At 43.3% G+C, this 22781-nt stretch overlaps 1 protein-coding gene across 2 annotated transcripts in view; it reads right to left on the reverse strand.

The window, feature by feature from the left end:
- The window catches only part of C10H3orf33 (chromosome 10 C3orf33 homolog), a 32598-nt gene extending 17023 nt beyond the window's left edge, over positions 1-15575 (reverse strand). For both annotated transcript variants that reach the window (XM_030217032.1, XM_030217033.1), the window contains exons 1-2: positions 15452-15575; positions 7851-7910 (exon numbers count right to left, since the gene is read on the reverse strand). In XM_030217032.1, coding sequence (XP_030072892.1) covers positions 7851-7910; positions 15452-15532 — 141 coding nt within the window. In that variant the 5' untranslated portion in view covers positions 15533-15575. The remainder of the gene's footprint in view (positions 1-7850; positions 7911-15451) is intronic.
- Between the last annotated feature and the right edge of the window lie 7206 nt (positions 15576-22781).

Here is a 22781-nt window from a genome sequence, read left to right on the forward strand (position 1 = left end):
AATCCCCAGTCTGACACACATAAAAGATAAGTACTTATTACTTGAAGGAGTTAAAATAGTGTGCAAGATATTTTTGATGTATGGTAATCGGGTGAGCCGATGAAGAGGTGGGTGCTGGATCCATTGCTATTCTCTTGTATTAGTCATGAGCACCACTGAGGTCACCATTAGAATTGATAAACAAAATAAGTGATTATGAACTGTGGTTTTGTATAAATTGAATAAGTGGGAACCTGTCTCGGAGAGTTGGATTATAACTGTGGTTCCATTAAGATACACCTATGAGAATTGACATTGGAATTGGAACTATTAATTTTACAATCAGCATTTGCTAACATGGGGGCCAATGTAGTCACACGGTTTCCAAACACAAGTCTAAAACAAACCTTTGCTCCTCATAGCATGCAACAGGCTGAGCACAAAAGATATACATTAACATGAGTGGCAACTACGCTTTGCACAAAAGAAAACAAAAAGTATAACCATTCTTTGGATTGCACGCACAGATAGCATTCCAACATATGCACTAATGTATTTACTTGCAATCCAATGAGTGTCAATACCCATTTGTCAGCAGTCCAGCACATTACTCTTTCTTCGGCACATCTCCCCTCAGCTTTGTCTTTTTTTATTTTTTTTTTAAACCATGCTCTTCATAGAAGGCAGAAAAAAAGCTGCTGGTTCTTATGTTTGCAATAGTAAAGGGTAAAAACAGGCATGAAATCCTCGTTCACACTACCACAGAAGAACAGTTAAGCTTTCACTCCTCCTCAAACCTTGTGTTAAAGCCCTGGTGTCGCACACAGTCTTCTTATCTTCTGCACACTTCACTGCATTGGTACAGACTATCTTAGCATGGATTTAAAGGTGTTGTGTGCTAATGTTTGCCGGATGAGGGAAGAGGACCCCCAATGCTCACTTGCAAAAATAATACACATAATAGTACAGCACATTTGCACATATCCCACAGATGAGAAGAAACACTGGAGGTCATTCCCAGAGGTAAATTTTATAGGCCTGTTACACCACTATTACTTTTCTATGTTATGTTAGGTTTTTATAACCCACTATATCCCCAAGATCAGGGCTCACAACAGGAATACACATTAAAAAACTGATTTACATCAACAAATTGGGATAATACAATAGTAACATTATTACAACAAAGCATTTTTCTAATGAATAATTATGATGAAGTCTTATCTTCAACATTTTACTAAATCGAAGATATGAAGAATTGGACTATTTCCTGCAATAAACAATTCTAGATCTTTACAGACTGGTATAAAAAAATGAGTTCTCATGAAAGGTCTTAAGTCTTAGACCATTCATAGAAGGAAAACGCAGCAGAAGACAGTCTACATTATGGTGATGATCACTAAAGCTCAACAGTTGTATGAAGAAAGATAAAACTTCAGGAGAATGCCATTCTAAGGTTTTAATGACTAAACAAATTTTAAACAGAATACGGCTTTCAGGAGGTAACCAGTACAGAAGTATCACGAGGGGAGATACATGGTCATATCTTGATTTTAATATCAGACAGGCAGTTGTATTCAGTATGAACTGAATTCTGCTCTTAAGTTTCAATGAAATACCAGAATAAACAGCATTACAGTAATCCAGTTGCAAGAAAACCAAGAACTGGACAATTATAGTAAAATGGTTATTAGCAAAGTAAGAACAGACTAAATGGAGGAGTTTAAGGTTAAAAAAATGTTTTCTTCATCAGATATTAAACTGAGGTTTCATGCTCAAAGTTGAATCTAACAGTATCCCCCAAAACTCTTGAAACCTTTTCTATATTAAAAAGGAGCTCCTGTCATATTTGGTATATAATTTGGAATTGCATTCACATTTGAACTAATCCAAAGAATTTTGGTTTTATCAACATTGAGGGAATAAAATGATCCTTTTTTTTTCCCGTTTAATACAATTATTGATACCAACTGCAGAATCATCGAGATTCAGGCTGACTGGAAAACAAAGATGTCTGCATATAAATATATTATTTCCCCTATTCCTAGAACAATGGATCCTAATGAATTCATATATATGTTAAACAAGAGTGGGGAAATAGGGGATCCCTGTAGACCACCACATGGGGGGATCCTAGAGAACAAGGATTCTTTGTCTTTGAATACATGGTAGCATCTATTCTTCAAAAACAAACTAAACTACTTAAATACAGTGTTGGTAAACCCTAATTCCAATAGTTTTGATTATAATATTTTTTGGTCTATTGTTATCGAATGCTGCTGAGATGTGGAATTGCAACAGGACCATTTGTCCACCCTTAAGACTCTTTTCACTTCAGAAGTTAAGCTGTATTTTCCTTTTACTCGCCAAGAGGAAGGAAAAGACTAAGGGCCCTGTTTACTAAGCTGCTGTAGCGTTTTTAGCAAGTGCTAAACAATCGCCCATATGCTCCTATGGGTGACTTGGAGGCATATTTTCAAAGCACTTAGCCTTCCAAAGTTCCATAGAAACCTATGGAACTTTGGAAGGCTAAGTGCTTTGAAAATATGCCTCTTAGTGTTTAGCCCGTGCTAATCATTAGCGAGAACTAAAAACACTAACAAGCCCTTAGTGCTGCTTAGTAAACAGGGCCCTAAAAATGTCTGAAACAGACATTTCAAGCCTCCAGCCACTGGAAAGAGTCTGCAGGGATATTTCAGTTATCTCATTCTTATCTGTCATTTAGGAAGAATATTAAGACTCTGCTCTTTCAGACATTTGCACTACAAAAATGTTCAACCATAAATTAATTTTCACTCTTTTTTTTAACTGTCCTCCCTGAGAATTGTTCTGGCTCTTGATGTTACTGTTACCCACTTTGAACTGCAAGGTGTAAGCAGGATGTAAGACCAGATGTTATGTTATGTTATGTTATGTTATGTAATCAAAACGGTCTCAGTGCTATGAAAACATCTGAATCCATATTGAGAAGTCTAAAGTAAGGAGAAATGAGGTCTTTATACCTGATAATTTTCTTTTCATTAGTCCTTCCTACTATTAAACAAGCAAATGGAGATAGAAAATTGAAAACTGATCTGAGACCTATCTTTCTTGGCTTCTAGTCCAGCTCCTCCGTGTTTATGTAGACAAGCAGGAAGGAAACACTCAGAATAAACACAATAACCTTAAACAAACATGTGTAGATCTCTCCCATCTCTGTATAAATTGTAAAGAGACATGAGATATGTAGGAAGCACCATGCAAGGTGACAGTTGATATCTGACCCATTACTAACTAAGCATCTCAGAAACCTCAGGTGGGTCTCTGGAATAGTGGGAAGGACTAATGGAAACAAAATTATCAGTAAGACATCATTTTCTCCTTCCATTACATAGCTTCCCACTATTCAGGAACCCATGAGATGTTCAAAAGGAATCCCTAGAGTGGGTGGGATCCGGGCACTGCTGCCGCTACTGCCCTGAGGACCAAAGCCCCAAAACTGGCTTCAGAGCACACCGCAACATCCACCCTGTAGTGTTTGGCAAAGGTATGCAGCATTGACTATGTTGTCGTCTTGTAAATATCCACCTGAGACAGTAAGGTAGTCTCCACCCAGGATGTCACTGTACACCTTGTAGAATAAGCCCACAAGGCTTGAGGAGCATGCTACACAGCAAGAAAATAAGCTGATGTGATAGTCTTCTGCAACCATCTAGCAATTGTGGGCTTGGAAGTGATAACGCCAAGCCTCTGTTTACCAAAAAGCATAAACAGTCTGTCCGATTTGTGAAACTCATTTGTGTCTTCCAGATCTACTCACATTGAGAACCTTCAAGGAAGAATACTAAGCTTCTTCGTCCTCTTTGCGAAAGCGCCACAGATTGGCTGAGATGAAATACTCACAGCTATCACTTTCAGAAGAAAGGAAGGAATCATGCATAGGGAGACCCCCACCTCCAAAAAGCGAAAAAAGGAATCCTGACAAGAGAGCCTGAGGCTCAAAAACCTTATATGCTGAAGCAACAGCCACCAAGAATGCTGTGTTTAGCATAAGATCTTTCAAGGAGGCCTTCTAGAGTGGCTCAAAAGGACTAAATTAAAGTTCCACTCTGGATATGGTGTATGAAAGGAAGGCTGCAAGTGGCCCACTTCCCGTAAAACTCAAAAAATATCTGGGTGAGCCGCAAGAAACATCTTCTGTAGTTGGCCCCAGAAACAGACCAAAGCCTCAAACTGAAGTTTTAGAACCCAACGTCAATCTTTTCTGAATATCTGCCTGAAGAAACACTAGGATATGTGCAATCTAAGAAAAGAAGGGAGAAAGTCCATGACAGAACACCAACCCTTGAACGTCCTCCACACCCTCATACACCATAGATGTACAGCATTTCCGAGACTGAAGCAAAAGTAGCAATGACAAAATCAGAATAACCTTTTTGTCTCAACCAACCTTTTAAATGGCCAGGCCATAAGACCAAAGGGACATGGATCCACCATGGGCACTGGCCCTTCCTTCAGTAGGCCATATACCTGCAGAAGACGGAAACAAACCCCAGCCACCAGTCAAATCAGGTTCGCCTACCACAGCCAATCTGTGGTTATGAGAATTATTCGACTCCAGTGCAATGTGATCCTTTTCAACACACCATGGGCCGAGGGAAGGCATACAGTAGATATGCCTCTGGCCAGGGCTGCAGTAGGGCATCAATCACCATCGAGCCCATTCTTTCCAACGGTTGAAGAACTTGGACACTTTGGCATTCCTTTTCATTGCCATCAAGTCAAGAAGTGGAGAAACCTAATCAGTCCACTATCAGCTGAAAACCATGGCTAGATAGCTCCCATTCTCATGTGTCCATGAAGTGCCTGCTGAGAGCCCACCTCCACATTCAAGGACCCAACGATGTGAGCTGCAGACAAGCAGAGATTTTTCTCCGCCCAACTCATGAGGGAGGCACCTCTACCACTATCAGATGACTGCAGGTCCCATCTTGCTTGTTGATATAAGCCACCACCACCACATTGTTAGAGGAAACATGGATCAGGACCCCACCAGAAAGGAAGTTAAATCACAAAAGGCATTCTGCACTATCCTGAGCTCCGTGACATCGACCACAGACACCTGCTCCATCCAGGTGCCCTGTGCCAGATGGAACTTGTAATGTGCTCCCCAACCTGACTTGCTGCTGTCTGTTGTTACCACCTCCCTTTGTGTTATTGGAAAGGGAGATCCAATGGTCAAATTCCTGGGCGACAACCACTAATGAATACTCTGCCTGGCAACCAGTGTCCAAGGAAGATAAAGGTCATACTTTGTGACACCGGAATCCAGCGGCTGAGAAGAGATTCCTGTAATAGCCACATACGAGTTCTTGCCCTTGGCACCACTTCCATCGCCTCTGTCACTGACCCCAGAACCTGAATGTAGTCCCAGACCCTGGGCATTGACTGAGAAGACGGCTAATCTGTTGAACCAGCTTCGACCTGTGCTCCTGTGAGAAAGATCCTCTCCCATGCTGTGTCTACTAAAACGCCCAGATACTTCAGCGTCTGCGATGGAGTTAGTCTGCTCTTCTTGAAATTGATCACCCAACACAACAACTGCAGAAGACTGACAACTTTGTCCTTCACCACCACGCTGTCCAAACAGGATGAAGCACAAATGAGCCAGTCGTTGAGGTACAGGTGAACTCTTTTTCCCTGGCGCCGAAGGAAGAACACCACCACCACCACCATAACCTAGGTAAACATTCTTGGAGCTGTGGGGCAAAGCTCTGAACTTGAAGTGATGGCCAGCACCACAAAACGTAGAAACCTCTGATGCAGCGGCCATATGGGTATATGAAAGTGTGCCTCCTTGAGATCGAGGGCAGTGAGAAATTCTCCCACTTGAATCAAGGCTATAACTGCTTTTAGTGTCTCCATGCAAAAGCGGGACACTTGGAGGCAGCAGTTTAGACCTTTGAAATTTAAGACCACACAAAAGGTATCTTCCTTCTTTGGGAAATGAAGTAGATAGAGTAACTGCCTTGTCCCTGTTCGGCCTTGGGTACTAGAACAGTAGCCCGGAGCACCAGCAAGAAATCTACGGTGACCTGAACCTCAATCACCTTGGTTCCCTTTCGACAAGGAGACTGCAAGAAGAGAGAAGCAACTAGGGGGGAGAAAAACTTGTAACCTTCTCTTAAGAATATCCAGAACCCACTGGTCTGATGTGATTTTGGCCCACTCCTCCCAAAACTCCTGAAGACAGAGGAAGAGAAGAATGGACCAGCTTCGCATCATTGTGAAGTTCTGGAGGCACTGGGCACTCTAGCTGAGAGGAGGAATTCTGGTCCACACAAAAGGGAGACTGGTGTGCCTGAAAGCAGAACTTCTGATCATATTGCTGACGACCAGACCAGTACTGTCTGCTGTCTCAAGATCGAGAGCCCCCTGAGGACAGACAACTAGAGGCTCTCAGCTTATCCTCTGACAACTGCTGTGTCTTAGTTTCCCCCAGTTCTTTCATCAAGTTACTGAGATCTTCTCCAAACAGAAACAGCAATTTAACTAGACATGGCTTTAACGTTGTATCCAATGCTGCAACCAAAGACATGCTGTGGGCCGTAACCCATAACATGTCACAAATAACATCCAACAAGTAGGCCAACCCCACTTTCAGCAGGGAGTCATGGAACCCATCTTGTGTTGCTAACTACTGATGTCACTTCAGGCATGTCTTGCCATGAATGAGCTGCATACTGTCGTTTGAAGGCTCAAAGAGGCCACTTCAAAGGCTTGTTTCAGTGAGCCTTCTAGCTTCTTATCCTGTAGGTTATTTAGGGCAATGCCCCTTTCCACCGGCAAGGTGGACTTCTTAGTCACTGCTGTAACCAGGAAGCTGTAATTTATCTTTCTCCTCCGGAACTATTAGGCCCTCATTTGGTGAGACCCATTCTACTGTAATCACATCCTGAATATCTGGATGCATGAGGAAGGTCTTAGAAGGACCTCTAAGCCCCTCATGATCAAGAAAGATGGAACTCCTGACACCGAGCAGAAGGCTCACTAGAAAGAACTGCCAGTTTCTCAGAAATAAGAGTATTTTATTAAACCACCTCAGTACTTTCGGGTCATCCCCCTTCTCAGGAGGGAGCTCTCCCTCGTCTAATGGCTCCTTCAATGATGGCTCCTCTGAATAGACCTAGGCCCAGATAAGGAAAGAGAAGCAGAGATAGCCTCATCTGCCCACTGATGGAGATCTCTTAGGAGCCGAAGGTGCAACGGGGTGAGAAACTAAAGCACCTAGCAGCAACTCTGACTGTCCCTGCTTCAGAGAAAACAAAGATCCCAATGCAATTGAATGCTCTCTCAGGCCCTGAGGCAGTAAAATGCTGGCTGTGCTCCACAAATGATCAGACAGAGGAAGCTCCTCACTGCCAGTCGGCCCCAACAAAATGGCACCTGTTCCTACACTTTCCTACATCAAACTGCGTTTCGGCCCTGCCAGAGAATCCGAAGACCCCAGGATATTCGGATGCTGCTCAAATCTGAAGATGTGCTGCCACGTTCCCTCTGTATCCCCAGGATTCCCAGCTTGTACGCATTGCAATGTCCCAACACTGACTGGTGTATCCCACAGCAGGAACCCCACTTAATTTCTTTCGTAGGGTCACCATTCACCCTGTCACAAGCACAGCATGTGTCCTAAGCAGGGAGTCAGGATCCCTCCCCTGCACCAAGGAGAAATTAGATCTTACCTGCTAATTTCCAAGCATGAGTAAAAGTCTCTTCTAAAGACTTCTTTGCTTGGAATCTATCTGGTTTTGCACCATTACTATGTAACGTAACCATGCATCTTATGAAAATACAGAAATTAGTTTAATTCTCATGCCCACTTTGCAACTTACCATTTTAATACTTCTTGCAAACAGAATGGCTCCAGCCACTACTAGTCCAGTGCTGACATTCTACAGAAAAAAAAGAAATGCTTTTGATCATGGTCATGCAGTGCTAGAAACTTATCTAGTACACTTATTTCACTGCTGGAAAACACTCTGAGACAACTGGAAACTAAGGGGTTCTTTTACTAAGCTGAGTAAAAGGTAGTCTTAGCAAACTCTTATGCGGGTTTTTCCCATATGCCAAGACCATTTTTACCATAGCCGGAAAATGGCCAATTTTCTATTAATGGCCATGCTCTAATGTTGCCATTAACACGCAGCCATTAAAAAGGGCTCATGTGGTAATCCTATGCTACCCAGTTAATGCACAGTGCTGATTAGCGCAGAAACGCCTGCTCACCTCCCCAGACATGTCCCCTCCAAAAAGGAACATCTTTTTTAGAATGCGCCGATTTGGAACTTACCATAGGATGCCTCGGCGCATCCCTCAGACATTTTAAGCTGCTGTAAGCATGCTTTAGCTTAGTATAAGGACCACTAAGACACCTATTCTAGTGTGTATATATAATCCTTCTTTAAAATGTATTTTTTGTGTCAGAAGTCTTCAAAAAAATGTATTTATTTGGTCCACTTGTATCCCACATTTTCCCAGCTTTTGTGGGCTCAATGTGGCTAACAATTTACAAGAAAACTACATAATACAACAAATTATCAATATCAACTGGTTTGTATCTGTTAAGACATACTGTAAAGACAGTAAGACTTTTTTACTTCCACATAGTGACTGGTGATAATTTTGTTATGTAATATTTCTGGACTTACAATACAAAATTACAAAAATATCTCCTAATAAAACTTAAAACCTCTTTTTCTCTTTAAACTATTGAGCATCTTCTATTATCTTTATCTGCAATTTTGTAATCCAGAGCAGTAGATGTAACTTATCAAAAGCCATATCTCTTAGTTAAAGATAGGTGCCCCATAAGGATCCATGCACCTAGAGACCTCTGTTCAGAAAAAAATGTTAACACTAGAATCCTATGAGCCAGCTTTACTGAAAGGCTGATGCAGAAAGCTGCAGTAAGCCTAGCCACAGGATTGTATGTGCATGTTAAGGGCCAAGCAATGCATACAGAGAGTAAGCACAAATGTTAACTCAAGTGGAAGACATGGGTGCAGATTGTATTACAATGTGTGGTAATGAGGTTCTTAAAAGTATTCTGTGGCAGGCAGAGAAGTAAGCAGTGTTTTTGTGTCGCATGGACAACACAAGAAATTTTTCACCAGGTTCAAGGAAATGAGGAAGAGTTAACAGAGGATTTAATGTCAGGTTTAAAGATGTAATTGCCAGCTTTGTTTTCCTCTGTAGCCAGAAATGCCTGCAAGTTTAAAAATAACTGAGCTTCTGCACATATTGGAACAAAAATGAAAGTATTAGCATACATCAATGCCTATCTTTCTGTGCATAAATATCAGCCTCACACGATTTTTTGTGCACTGAAAATTTTTGCGAGGCAGATGAACAGGTGCTGATGTATGTAGACACTTGTTCATACATGTATGAAAGTTGTTGGGTCTCAGTTTCACGTGCTAGCCCTGGAATACTCCCCTGAAATTTGTCATATGAGCGGGGAAGAGATGAGAGCACAGTCATCAAACAGTGAGAACTTCTCAATCTTTGAGAGAAGGATCTTCTTTAGATGCGGTGGCTGTGCTCCTGAGGCCAGCTAAAGTGACTTTAGACTCACTCTGGGATGCCATGCAAATTTTAAACTCTTCGTTGTCTAAAGTGGTTAATAATTTTTCTACAAGTCAGGAAAGTCTTAAGGTGACTGCTCTGCACTCTTAAGTTCTGAGTTTCAAGTGTGCAATGCTTTAGTAACAGATATGGCAAGGAAAATGGGGTATTTGGAAAACCAGTCAAGGAGAAATACCCTGAGATTTTTTTTAACTTCCCCAAACCGCCACTAGTAACACCAATAGATATGGTAAGAAAATATCTGAAGTAAGTTTTGTTAATGCCACCTGAAGCCAATGGCACCAATTGTGAGGGCTCAGTATTTGTCCCTATCAAGACCTAAGGAAGGAGAAATTTGCATGGAATATCTGCATCTGGACTTAATTTAACTGAGTTTTTGGAATCATCATTAGATGCATTTTCCAACGGCACCGGCCATCTCCATGGCCGGCTCCGCAAGTGGGCAGAGCCAGCCATCTTTTTTTCGATAATACGGTTGGGGCCGCCCAAATGTCAGAGATGGCCAGGTTTGAGATGGCCGGCCTCGGTTTTTGCCCATAATGGAAACCGAAGCCAGCCATCTCAAACCCGGCCAAATCCAAGGCATTTGGTCATGGGAGGGGCCAGGATTCGTAGTGCACTGGTCCCCCTCACATGCCAGGACACCAACCGGGCACCCTAGGGGGCACTTTTAAAAAGTTTAAAAAAAAATTTTAAATAGCTTTCAAGTACATAGCTCCCTTTCCTTGGGTGCTGAGCCCCCCCAAAACCCACTCCCCACAACTATATATTACTACCATAGCCCTAAGTGGTGAAGGGGGGCACCTACATGTGGGTACAGTGGGTTTCGGGTGAGTTTTGAAGGGCTCCCATTTTCCACCACAAGTGTAACAGGTGGGGGGGGGGGAATGGGCCTGGGTCTGCCTGCCTGAAGTCCACTGCACCCACTAAAACAGTACAGTGAGAACAATCCATGACCACCTAAATTTCAGAAAATCACTCAAGACTCACCTATTCAAAAAAGCCTATCCCAACGATCTAACATAAAATCCCAGCACCCAGTGACACAACATAACTAATTGATCGTACCGGACAATTTATAATCTTCACCTCTTTTGATCCCATGATACTTGATCCAAACCTACCTCATCTGTTCACAACACAACTTTGTATCTGTTACCAACCGAACTGGCAACAGCCTATATGGTACCATTTAAGCTACATTGAGCCTGCAAATAGGTGGGAAAATGTGGGGTACAAATGTAACAAACAAACAAATAAATAAATAAAACTGCTCCAGGGACCTATATACTGCTGCGTTGGACCTGAGTATGACATTTGAGGCTGGCAAAAAAAGTTTTTAAAGTTGTTTTTTTGAGGGTGGGAGGGGGTTACTGACCACTGGGGGAGTCAGGGGAGGTGATCCCCGATTCCCTCCGGTGGTCATCTGGTCAGTTCGGGCACTTTTTTGGGACTCTGAACTAAACAAAAAAAGGGACCAAGTGAAGCCGGCGAAATGCTCGTCAAGGCCGGCTTTCTTTTTTCCATTATCGGGCGAAGCTGGCCATCTCAACACACGCCCCCGTCCCGTCTTCGCTACCGTGCCGACACGCCCCCTTGAACTTTCGCCTGCCCTGCGACGGAACACAGTTGAAGCCAGCCAAAATCAGCTTTCGATTATACCGATTTGGCCAGCTTTAGCAGATCGCCAGCAATCTCCCGATTTGTGTCGGAAGATGGCCAGCGATCTCCTTCAAAAATGAGTTGGTTAGTGACCCAGAGAACCACCTTGCTTGTAAAATAAGTACCTAGGTACATAAGTGTTGATACACTGGGACAGACCAAAGGTCCATCAAGCCCAGCATCCTGTTTCCAACAGTGGAATCCAGGTCACAAATACCTGGCAAGATCCCAAAAAAGCTCAATACATTTTATACAGCTTATCCCAGAAATAAGGATTTTCCCCAAGTCCATTTTAATAATTTATCTATGGACTTTTCCTTTAGGAAGCTGTCCAAACCTTTTTTAAACCTCGCTGTCTTTACTACATTCTCTGGCAACGAAATCCAGAGTTTAATTACATATTGAGTGAAGAAAACTTTTCTCCGATTCGTTTTAAATTTACTACTTTGTAGCTTCATTGCATGCCCCCTAGTCCTAGTATTTTTGGAAAGAGTAAACAAACGATTCACGACTATGCGTTCCATTCCACTCATTTTATAGACCTCTATCATATATCCCCTCAGCCGTCTTTTCTCCAAGCTGAAGAGCCCTAGCCCACTTCAGCCTTTTCTCAAAGGGAAGTAGTCCCATCCCCTTTATCCTTTTCGTAGCCCTTCTCTGTACCTTTTCTAATTTCACTATATCTTTTTTGAGATGCAGTGAGCAGAACTGAATAGAATATTCAAGGTGTAGTCGCACCATGGACCGATACAAAGGCAATATAACATCCTCATTTTTGTTTCCCATTCCTTTCCTAATAATGCCTAACATTCTATCTGCTTTCTTAGTCACCGTAGCACACTGAGCAGAGGGTTTCAAAGTATCGCCAACGATGATTCCTAGATCCTTTTCCTGGTCGGTGACTCCTAACATGGAACCTTGCATCTATAATTCGGGTTCCTCTTTCCCATGTGCATCACTTTGCACTTGCTCTCATTAAACTTCATCTGCCATTTAGACTCCCAGTCTCGTAAGGTCCTCTTGTAATTTCTCACAATCCTCTTGCGATTTAACAACTTTGAATAACTTTGTGTCTTCAGCAAATTTAAGTACATAAGTATTGCCATACTGGGAAAGACCAAAGGTCCATCAAGCCCAGTATCCTGTTTCCAACATTGGCCAATCCAGGTCACAAATACCTGGCAAGGTCCCCAAAAAAGTACAAAACATTTTATACTGCTTATCCCAGAAATAGTGGATTTTCCCCAAGTCCATTTAATAATGGTCTATGGACTTTTCCTTTAGGAAGCTATCCAAACCTTTTTTAAACTCCGCTAAGCTAACCGCCTTTACCACATTCTCTGGCAACGAATTCCAGAGTTTAATTACACGTTGAATGAAGAAACATTTTCTCCGATTCGTTTTAAATTTAGTACATTGTAGCTTCATCGCATGCCCCCTAGTCCTAGTATTTTTGGAATATCTCACTAGTTACTGCCATCTCTAGATCATTTATAAGTATGTTAAAAAGCAGCGGTCCCAGCACAAACCCCTGGGGAACCCCACTATCTAGCCTTCTCCAGTGAGAATACTGACCATTTAACCCCACTCTCTGTTTTCTATCTTTTAAACAGTTTTTAACCCACAATAGGACACTACTTCCTATCCCATGACTCTCCAATTTCCTCTCGAGTCTTTCATGAGGTACTTTGTCAAACGTCTTTTGAAAATCCAGATACAAAGTATCAACCGGCTCACCTTTATCCACATGTTTGTTCACCCCTTCAAAGAAATGTAATAGATTGGCGAGGCAAAATTTCCCTTCACTAAATCCATGTTGGCTTTGTCTCATTAATCCATGCTTTTGAATATGCTCTGTAATTTTGTTCTTTATAATGGTCTCTACCATTTTGCCCAGCAAAGACGTCAGGCTCACCGGTTTATAATTTCCTGGATCTCCTCTGGAACCTTTTTTAAAAATCGACGTTACATTGGCCACCCTCCAATCTTCCGGTCCCTAACAATAGTTCCGCAGTAGTGCCTTGGAACCAGACAGGAATGTTGTTCAAAATTTTTTTCGTTATATGGATAAGATGTTCTTAGGTTCCAACATTAGAATACTTCCTGATATTCAAAGAGTACCCCGAAGCATCACCAGGAGTTTCTGGCACTGCGCCCTAGAGTGCAGGCTCTAGGAATGTCTTTTCCATTATGATTTCCTTGTTTATGCTGTATTTCCTTTGAGGGTAAATCCTATGTCTTTAGTGAATCTGAGCAATTAATAGATTTTGTGGTTTCCAAGGAAGGGTTAAGAGTGATTGTATGATGACTTTGTGTAAAGTGTTTTTAGTATATTTTTCTTTTCCTGTTCTTGAATCCATTTCCTTTGAATGTTGGCGATGTTATATGATTGTTTCTTTTCTTCTTCCCCATTTATGGGTGATTACTATTTCCTGAGCTTTTCAATTTACTAAGAATTGCATTTATTGAATGGGATTGTATAATTTGAAAGTTACTAAATACAAAAATTTAAAAAGAAAAGGATGAAAGTTACTAAATAAAACATGTAAAAAAGAAAAGGATGATAGTTGTACTAATCTGAATAGGCATCTCTAAGGGGCCCTTTTGCAAGGCATGCTAAAAAGTGGCCTGCGCTACTTTTAGCGGGTGATTTTTCTGCACATTCAGGCCACATTATAGCGCATCTGCTATAAAGCCAAATTTCTATTTTTGGCAATAATGGCCAGGCGCTAAGTACAAAATTAGGTGCTGGCCATTTACATGAGCCCTTACAGACTCCTATTAGTTGGTGGTAAGGGCTCATGTACTAACACTGCAGTAATTGGGAAGCATGCAGCAATCTGGCCATGCTGTCGATTACTGCTGGGAACGTCCCCTATTGTAGAAAACTATTTTTTTTTACCACGGAAAACTGCACATGCCAACTTTGGAACTACCACCGGGCTCCTGTGCTACCCCAGCAGTAGGGCCAATTTGGCACACGCCTTTGTAAAAAAAAGACCCCTAAATAAGAATGCTTTTAGACAAGCTTGGAATTTTTTTAAACTAGTTTCAGATCTCAACTCAGTGGGAAGGGCATTTCACAACCTGGGGACAACCAAAATAAAAATCTTATCTGCCTAAAAGTAGGCACTACAAACAGCTAATATTGACTAGATCTTATTGGTCTGCCTGGGGTGTAGAGTAATATAGGGTGCGATAAAAAGAGTGATTATCCAGCATGCTGTATTTTATAGGTCAACAGCAAGACTTTATATGTGATATAATGTGGGAATGGTAGCCAATGCTCGTGTTTGCGCAAAGTGGTTACATTGCCCTGATGGCTGTATTTTCTAGCCCCACAGAGGAGTTTGATTGCGGTATTCTGGAGATGTCAAGCACCTGAGAGCCAGAGTCCTTGGTATAAAGGATTACAAAAATCCATTGTGCTGAACAGCAAAGCATGCACTAGAATTCAAATAATATGTGGATAGAGTAATGTGCAAACAGAGCAAATTTTTAGTCTGTAGAAACAACGTTGCACAACCGAAGATATTTATGTACGACATATGAGAATGTTATCCAATGTAAAACCTTGGATTCTTAACCGATACAGTTGGTATGTTAGTGTTGTTTAAGACTAAGTGAAATAATGGGTTTCTCTTGTGTCATCTTCTGTAATAATAACTGCTTTAGATTTGGTTGGGTTTGGAATCATCTAATTAGAGGAAAACCATTCTGCAATTGTATTTAACTTCAGGTTAACAGAGCTTATATTATGTGGATCAGAGGCATCTATACGAGTGAGAATTTGTATATTATCATTATAGCCAAATGAAGACATATCCAAAAATTGTATGCGCATCAGAAGTGGAGCAAGAGAAAAAAATGAAGTGTCTGTATTCTGCTGCCAGTATTGTAGTTAGTACCAGGCATCGTAATTAAGAGACCAGTAATGGGGTGCACCCTCTATCAATAGCTGATGAGCAGCAAACAGAAGTCAAAGAGCTGGAATCAGACACAAATGATGATGATTCACGTCGTCGCGCACCATCCTCAAAGAATCGCATTAACCGCTGTCTGTCCCAGAAACAACATCTGGCGGTAGGCCACGCGATAAACAAACAAAACAACTGAAACATTTGACACTAATAAGCGATTCCGCCAGTCAGAAAAAAAGAAAGCAGCCTCAGAGCCACGGCCGTACCCTTAATAACTGTAAGTGCTCGTCCACAAACTCGGACACCCGAGCGGCTAAGTTCTCAGAACCTCTGGACCGCTGCGCCATAGCCTTGCGGCTCGCCCTCGCTCCTAACCGTCCGTGACGTCATGTTACCACGTCCGAAAGGCGGGGGAGAAGGGACTTCGGGGAAATTTAACACCGCCAAGGAGGAGCTTGGTTACCACGGTAATGGTAGGAGGCGTGGCCCCCTCCTTGCCCTGCCTGAACACTGAAGACGTATAGCTTTCCTGTCTTGCACTGAGCTTTTGTTCCTCAAAACATTTTATTAACAAACAGAAACAAGAAAAAAAAAAATCAATTTTACAAAAACATACTATAACGAACAGAGAAAAAGGCACCAAGCTTTTCTACAGACAAGGATAATTCTTCGGAACACCAGCAGCACAGGCTTCGCCCTCTCTGACTTGCCTCACCCTATGCTTGGAATAAACTCACTTAGCCCATACGCCAGGCCCCCTCCCTGCCCATCTTCAAATCCTTGCTCAAAGCCCACCTCTTCAATATCGCCTTCAGCACCTAACCACTTACCTCTATTCAGGAAATCTAGACTGCCCCAATTTGACATTTCGTCCTTTAGATTGTAAGCTCCTTTGAGCAGGGACTGTCCTCCTTTGTTAAACTGTACAGCGCTGCGTAACCCTAGTAGCGCTCTAGAAATGTGTAGTTGCTGTTGATCCTGGACCAAACACTATACGCTGCCGTGTGGTTTGGAGCGGAGCTGTTTTGACTGCGGTCAATTTCTGCCCGCTCTGTTGATTTGATCAGCTTGATTAATAAGAACAGGGGCTGGGATTATCTGCCATGGACTTTCGTTTACAGCTACATCCTAGGGATTCTTTTTCCACTTATTTTATATTTTCTCCAAAGCAGGACTCATGTTAACACACGCTGGTTGTAGGATGCAAACTAAGAAATGGAGCCCAGAAAGCCAGAAGCTCAGTTGCATCATTTTGAACAACATTAGAAGCCAGGCATTTTAATTAACCGGAAAATAAAGATTACCAACTGGCTCTGGATTTTTGGAACAATGCTGGACAAAACTGGCTGAACTTGTCAGGCAATCTGAAGCCAGTTGGAACTGTAAGCATTAATATCTGCACTGTGAAAATACAGTGTTACACTGATTTGTGGCCTCTCACACACCCCATAATTAGGTGGAAAACAAAAACAGAAGTCATATAAAAATAAAAACAAAGCAATAATCTAATTTTCCTTTATTTGAAATGAGTTATTACACACCAGACTGCTACCCTCTAAGCTTGTAATCATGCAGCTATGGATAAACAGCAATCGCACCCTGCAATTACACACAAATATTTTCTGCTGGCAAGGATTTCATATAACATACAAGGCCCAACTAAAATGGAGAGAGACATTCATTATGAATAGCTGAGATTGTAGCGGTAGAGAATGTGAACTCTGTCCCCATCCACAGAAGCCTCAGTTGATTTTATATTTAAATCTTTTTATTACAGTATAAGACTGAACAATATTCTGAACTGGCATTTATAAAGCAAAAATAAAAGATACAACACTGCTTATTTCTAGGATAAACAGGATAGAATGTATTGTACTGTTTTGGGATCTTGTCAGGTAATTGTAACCTGTTAGGAGCAGAATGATGGGCTTGATGGACCTTCGATGTGTCCCAGTATGGCAACACTTATGTTCTTACGATTAATGGCAATAGCATTCCCAACTGGGCATTTAAAACAGTCTGTCCTTATGATGCAGCATCATACGTTCAGAAACAGGGCACAACAGGCATTCATATTCCATATACACAAACTTCAAAACTTAGTAAACAAACCAGCTTCTACAGAGACTCAGAGTACATCCAAAACTTAATTTTTATTTTCACATTTCCATCTTCCAAAATTCTAGACAGCAGATATACAGATCAGTAGGAGGGAGAAACCCAAAGCAGTCCAAAACATGTGAAGTCAGAAACAACACAGTTTATACCTAATTGTTTAACCATCCTTAAGATTTACCTTTGGGTTTAAAAAGCAAAACCATGTGCATGTAAGGACTGAATAAATGAGTTAAAATAAAGCTTAAAGCAAATGCCCTTAATATGTAATACACTTCAGCCTTGAAGATTTGTAAAAGCAAATCATATGACCATCTTGGGTACAGTGAATCCTGTTTGGAGGCAGCAAATGAATTAAATGACCGAAAGTTCCTTCAAGTCCTATTATTTATTTATTTATTTATTGCATTTGTGTCCCACATTTTCCCACCTATTTGCAGGCTCAATGTGGCTTACATTGTTCCGTCACGGCGATTGCCATTTCCGGAGTGAGAGATACAAGTGGTATTACATTATTAAACAACTTGTTTAACATAGTAGATTCTGTTTTATAAACAGAAAAAAAATATCACTTACTTTCCCAATAATTATTTGTAAAGAATGCCGAACAGATAAACATTTTAGTTGGTATAAAATAAATCTCATTGTAGAGTTCGGAATTTGAATCCCTTAAAACATCTGTCACTCTGTGTTAAGCCCTGATGCATTACATTTTGGTGCAGCTACCACATGGCCCACGTTCCCAGTTGTGAATTTAATTTTATTTCCTATTAAGCACGCAAACTATTTGATTATTTTAGTTGTGAATTTTATGTTATTTCCTATTAAGCACGCAAACCATTCGATTATTTTAGTTACAGAAAGAAAGGGGAAAACAGGCCATATTTAAGTCAACCAGGGTCGGAGAGCTCAAAATTTAGTTTATATGCTACAGCTACTAAACATCCCCATGTGGAACCAAATTTAACTAAAACAGCACTTGTAATTAGGTGCCAGAAAGAAAAAATAAAATCACACACACAAACTATGTTCTTAATTTTCTAATCTTTCTTGCACTTAAAGTTCTCTTGGACACAGACATTGCAATAAGCAGCTTAGTGGCCTTCAGAAAGGGCTGCCTGTAAATACTGCATCTCCGATCTCCGGCTCCTGGCCTGGGCTCACGCACGCTAACTCCAGCTTCCGAGGACCTCCACCTCACTTGAGTCCTTGCAGTTGCTGAGCTGTTTGAGTCCTGCGCGAATGGGTTTGGGAATTAAAGTGGAAAACTCGAGAGGCCAATCGGGGATCCTCTCTTCTGGTGTAACGAGATGCACTAACCTTTTCCGATTGGTTTAACGCAGGAAAATCTAACAAAACACTGTGAAATCTAACGAGAGGTCTGGACCTCTCGTTGTGGCTGTGCGGGCTTGGAAAAACAAAAAAACAAACCTTATAGGATGGCAAGCTCGGGAGGGGGCAAAGGTGCTCGTCAGGAGCGTCCTTCACAGACGGCCTTGCCCCCCCGCCCGAGTTCGCCGCTGCTCCCCGCTTCCCCCTGCATCAAAACAAAAATCAAAACAAGGCTGCCCCGGCCCCCCTCCCTTCCTCTCTTCCCCAGCTCCGCCTCCCTTCATCCTACGCCCTGTGCCCCGCCCCCACCCCCCCTGAGGTCATCGCCGCCGTTCCCCCCCTCCACCAGGCCCCCCTCCTTCTTACCGGGCCCGCGCAGTGCCTCTCACCTCTGTGTGAAGGCGCTGCACGAGCAGAAAGAACAGCTGATGCCTCTTCGCCCAGTCTTCGCGTCTCTCCTTTCGTCTTGGGCCCATCCTTGTCTGACGTAATGATTGTTTATAGATAGGTATTGCTTCTTTTTAGTTATATAGCTAATCATTGTATATGTCTAAATCATTGTATATCTTAATCATTGTAGATTTTAGCACCTCTAATAAAGGTCTCATTTACCTAATACGAATCCAAAAGAATCCACAGTAATTATTGAGTAGTCTGTGTTAGTGAAGCAGGCTGTAAATCCATAGCAGTACACTCCTCAAACAATGCATTGACAAATGCACAGAGTTCCTGATTTTCGAAAAATGTTCTAAAACAAAGATTTTTAATAGAAATAAATGTGATGATGTCAGTGAGGGGGGGGGGGGGGGTCTCTGTCAGATATGCCGGATAATCAGATTACCAAAGGTCAGATAGACTACTGTATTGCTGATGTCTTCTGTTGAGGTCTGCAGGTTTTGATAAAGGAAAATTCTAAAACACTTGGCTTCCGAATAGCAAAGAGTACTTTATCATCTGCATTAGAAGCCGTGCTGTATAATTCATCACTTTCACCTTCATTATCGTTGTCATGCTGACCAGTTACAGGAAGGCTTTCACAAAGTTGGAATCATTGTCATTCTAACAAATTTTCTTCTAATGACAAACTCTGAATATCTTTGAGAACTGATACAGGAATGTCAAATATGTGGAACCCTTCAGTCTTCAGGCCAGACAACAAGACTTCGTCTAATGTCTATCAAGCAAGTGGACAATCACCCCAATGTAAAATTTTCTATGGGATGACCAGTAGTCTGTTGTAATAGAGATACATGTCTCTTCCATAGCGTCCTACAGATCAATCCAGAGACTTATGGGTTATGTGCCTCTACCAGCAGGTGCAGATAGAAAGAACTTCAGAGGTTTGCTTTGTATGGTCATGTGCAGCCAAGCTAACCTCAGTATTCTCTCTATCTAGCAGGTGAAAGGTCATAGCTGTGCAGCTCTGGATTGATCCGGTTCCTAGCCCATCCCCCGTGCCCTGTTCAGCCTGGATTGAGGTTGAGGTTTCCTTTCTTAAGATTTTGTGGGTACACCTGGTTGTGCCAGGTTCCTCCCTCCAACGACCCCTCCGTTTTCTGGGCTCTGTGCCTCTGTTGTCTGGCTCCAGCTGTCTCTCTCCTGCTTCTCAGTTAAAAAAAAAAAAAAGACAAGTCAGACGGAGGAGCGCTTAGCAGGGGGGGGAGGGGCGAACCGCTTGGGGAACCCTGCCCTTTGATGTTGGCACCATTGGAAGCCATGAAATGCTGCTCCTGGTATGGGAGCTGGACAGCAGTGTCCGGGGGTTGTGATGCATGCATTAATCAAACTGTGCTGGAAAAGCCGCTTGCTGCGAATGCTCTGACTTCGGGAGACAGAAGTCCCGGTTCCCGCTTTAGCAGGAACCTCTGGCCCAACAGTGGTGCGTGCTCCTGCGGGCGCTATATTTTCTGTCTTGCTACATTCAGGGCAGCACGTGGTGGCGGGACAACACCAGGTGGAACAGTTTTCTCCAATGTCACATCCCAGCTTGCAGGGGGAGCCCTGGCAGGCTGCTTGGGGTGAGGAAGCTCCCTTCTCGACGGAGTTTGTGCTTTTAATGCACAAAGCCTTTCTGTTGAAATGGGCAGGGAGCCCTCAGGGCACTGACACCTCCCCCCCCCCCTCCGCCCCCAGGACTTCTTTCCTGTCAGCAGCTATTTAGGCCCAAGAAGCCCCGAGTGGAGGCTTTAGATTTGGATGATGTTTCAGTCGCATTGGATACAGAGGATGTCCTCATTCCTGGGAAATCCCCTCCGGGGTCCGTGGACCCTATGGAGTAGGGAGAATTGCCGCCAGAGAAGAGGATGACCCCACGGCAGCATGTCTATTTTGCAGGGATGAACTTCCTGTTTTGATAATCTGGGTGGAGATTTTGGGTCTCTCTTCACCTGAGTCTGCAGCTGGTCTACCGCCCACCCTCTCTATTATGTCTGGAACCAAGTACTCCACGAAATCGTTTCATATTCATGAGGCTATGAAGACCCTCATCTTGGCGCAGTGGGATACACTGGACATGAGGCTGAAAGTGGCAGAGGCGGAATGGACCAGAGTAACTGCAGATGAGTGGGTTTTGGAGGTCATCCGGGATAGCTACAAGATAAGAGTTCACGCAACTTGTGGAGGATTTTTTCCTAGAGTCGCCCTGCAAGACCGCCGCCACGATGGAGGCAGTTTGAGAAACCCTGGCAGACTTACGGTAGCTGGGGGCGTTACGTCCTGTACCCCCAGAGGAGTGCAGCCTAGGCTGTTACTCCATCTACTTCGTGGTCCCCAAAAAGGGGTGGCTCTCTTCGGCTTATCCTGGTGTTTGGGTCCATGGCGGCCACGTTGGATATGGTACTATGAACCAGGAGTTACATGCGTCCCCTTCAGTTATTCCTGTTCAGTTGTGGTCTCCCCTTTCGGAGGATTACATGGTCAAGGCGTCGTGGACTCCACGTGCCTAGTGAGTGACACGCTGGTGGCTGCTTCCACAGAATCTGCAATGGGGCTTTCCCCTAGCAGCACCAGACTGGTTGGTTGTCACCATGGATGCCTTTCTCACCAGCTGGTGAGTCCTTTGTCTCGGGCATATGACCCAAGGGACCTGGTCCCCAGTGGAAGCGACCTGATCTATCAATTGGCTGGAGCTGCGAGCAATTCGCTTGGCACTGTGGGGTTTTTTTGATCCTACTGCGGGATCATCCGGTGTGGGTCCTATTGGACAATGCAACAGCAGTAGCCTACGTGAACAGGCAGGGAGGCACCAGGAGCATGACACTGGCAAGAGAAGCATACCTCATTTGCCACTGGGCGGAGGTGCACCTAGCCCTCCTTTCAGTGGCATACATCGTGGGGTTGGTGAACATACAGGTGGACTTCCTCAGTCGACACAAGCTGGACCCACAGGAATGGGAGCTCTCGCCTGAGGCTTTCGAACAGATCACAGATCGTTGGGGGATTCCTGTGATAGATCACATGGTGAGCAGGGCCAATGCCAAAGTGTCCCGCTTCTTCAGCAGGAGCAGGGAGGTCGGATCAGAAGGGATTGATGCCCTCCAACGTTGGCCCGTGGGTCTTCTCTACATTTTCCAGCCATGGCCCACGGAGAGGTGCATGGCGAGCCTCATCGCAAAGCATCTGAGTTGGGTGATACTAGTGTCTCTGGATTGCCCATGGCACCCGTGGTACGCGGATCTCATCTGACTCTTGGATGATGGTCCTCTATGCTTGGACAATCAACATGGCCTGCTCATTCAGGGGCCTGTCACGATGGAGGATCCCTCCCCCTTTGATCTTACAGCCTGGCCTTTGAAAGAGCACGTTTGAGGCAGAAAGGGTACCCTGACATGGTTATTGGTACTATGCTACGGGCGAAGAAGAGCTCTACTTCCACAGTGTATGCTCGAGTTTGGCGCACCTTTGAGTCTTGGTGCCCTCATCAGGAGTCTCGGCGGCTTCGGTTTCGGTGACGGCTATCCTGGCCTTTCTGCAGGAAGGTCTCAAAGTCTCTCTCCCTGAGCTCTTTGAAGGTTCTGGTGGTGACTTTGGCCTGTTTTCGAGGCCATCTTCATGGTGCCTCTCTTGCTGTGCACCCAGATGTGGTCCGTTTACTCCAGGGGGTGAACCATCTTCGGCACCGCTTTTGCCAGTGGTTATGAATTGGAATTT

The sequence above is a fragment of the Microcaecilia unicolor genome, chromosome 10 (genome assembly GCF_901765095.1).
Source record: "Microcaecilia unicolor chromosome 10, aMicUni1.1, whole genome shotgun sequence".
Taxonomy (NCBI): Eukaryota; Metazoa; Chordata; class Amphibia; order Gymnophiona; family Siphonopidae; genus Microcaecilia; species Microcaecilia unicolor.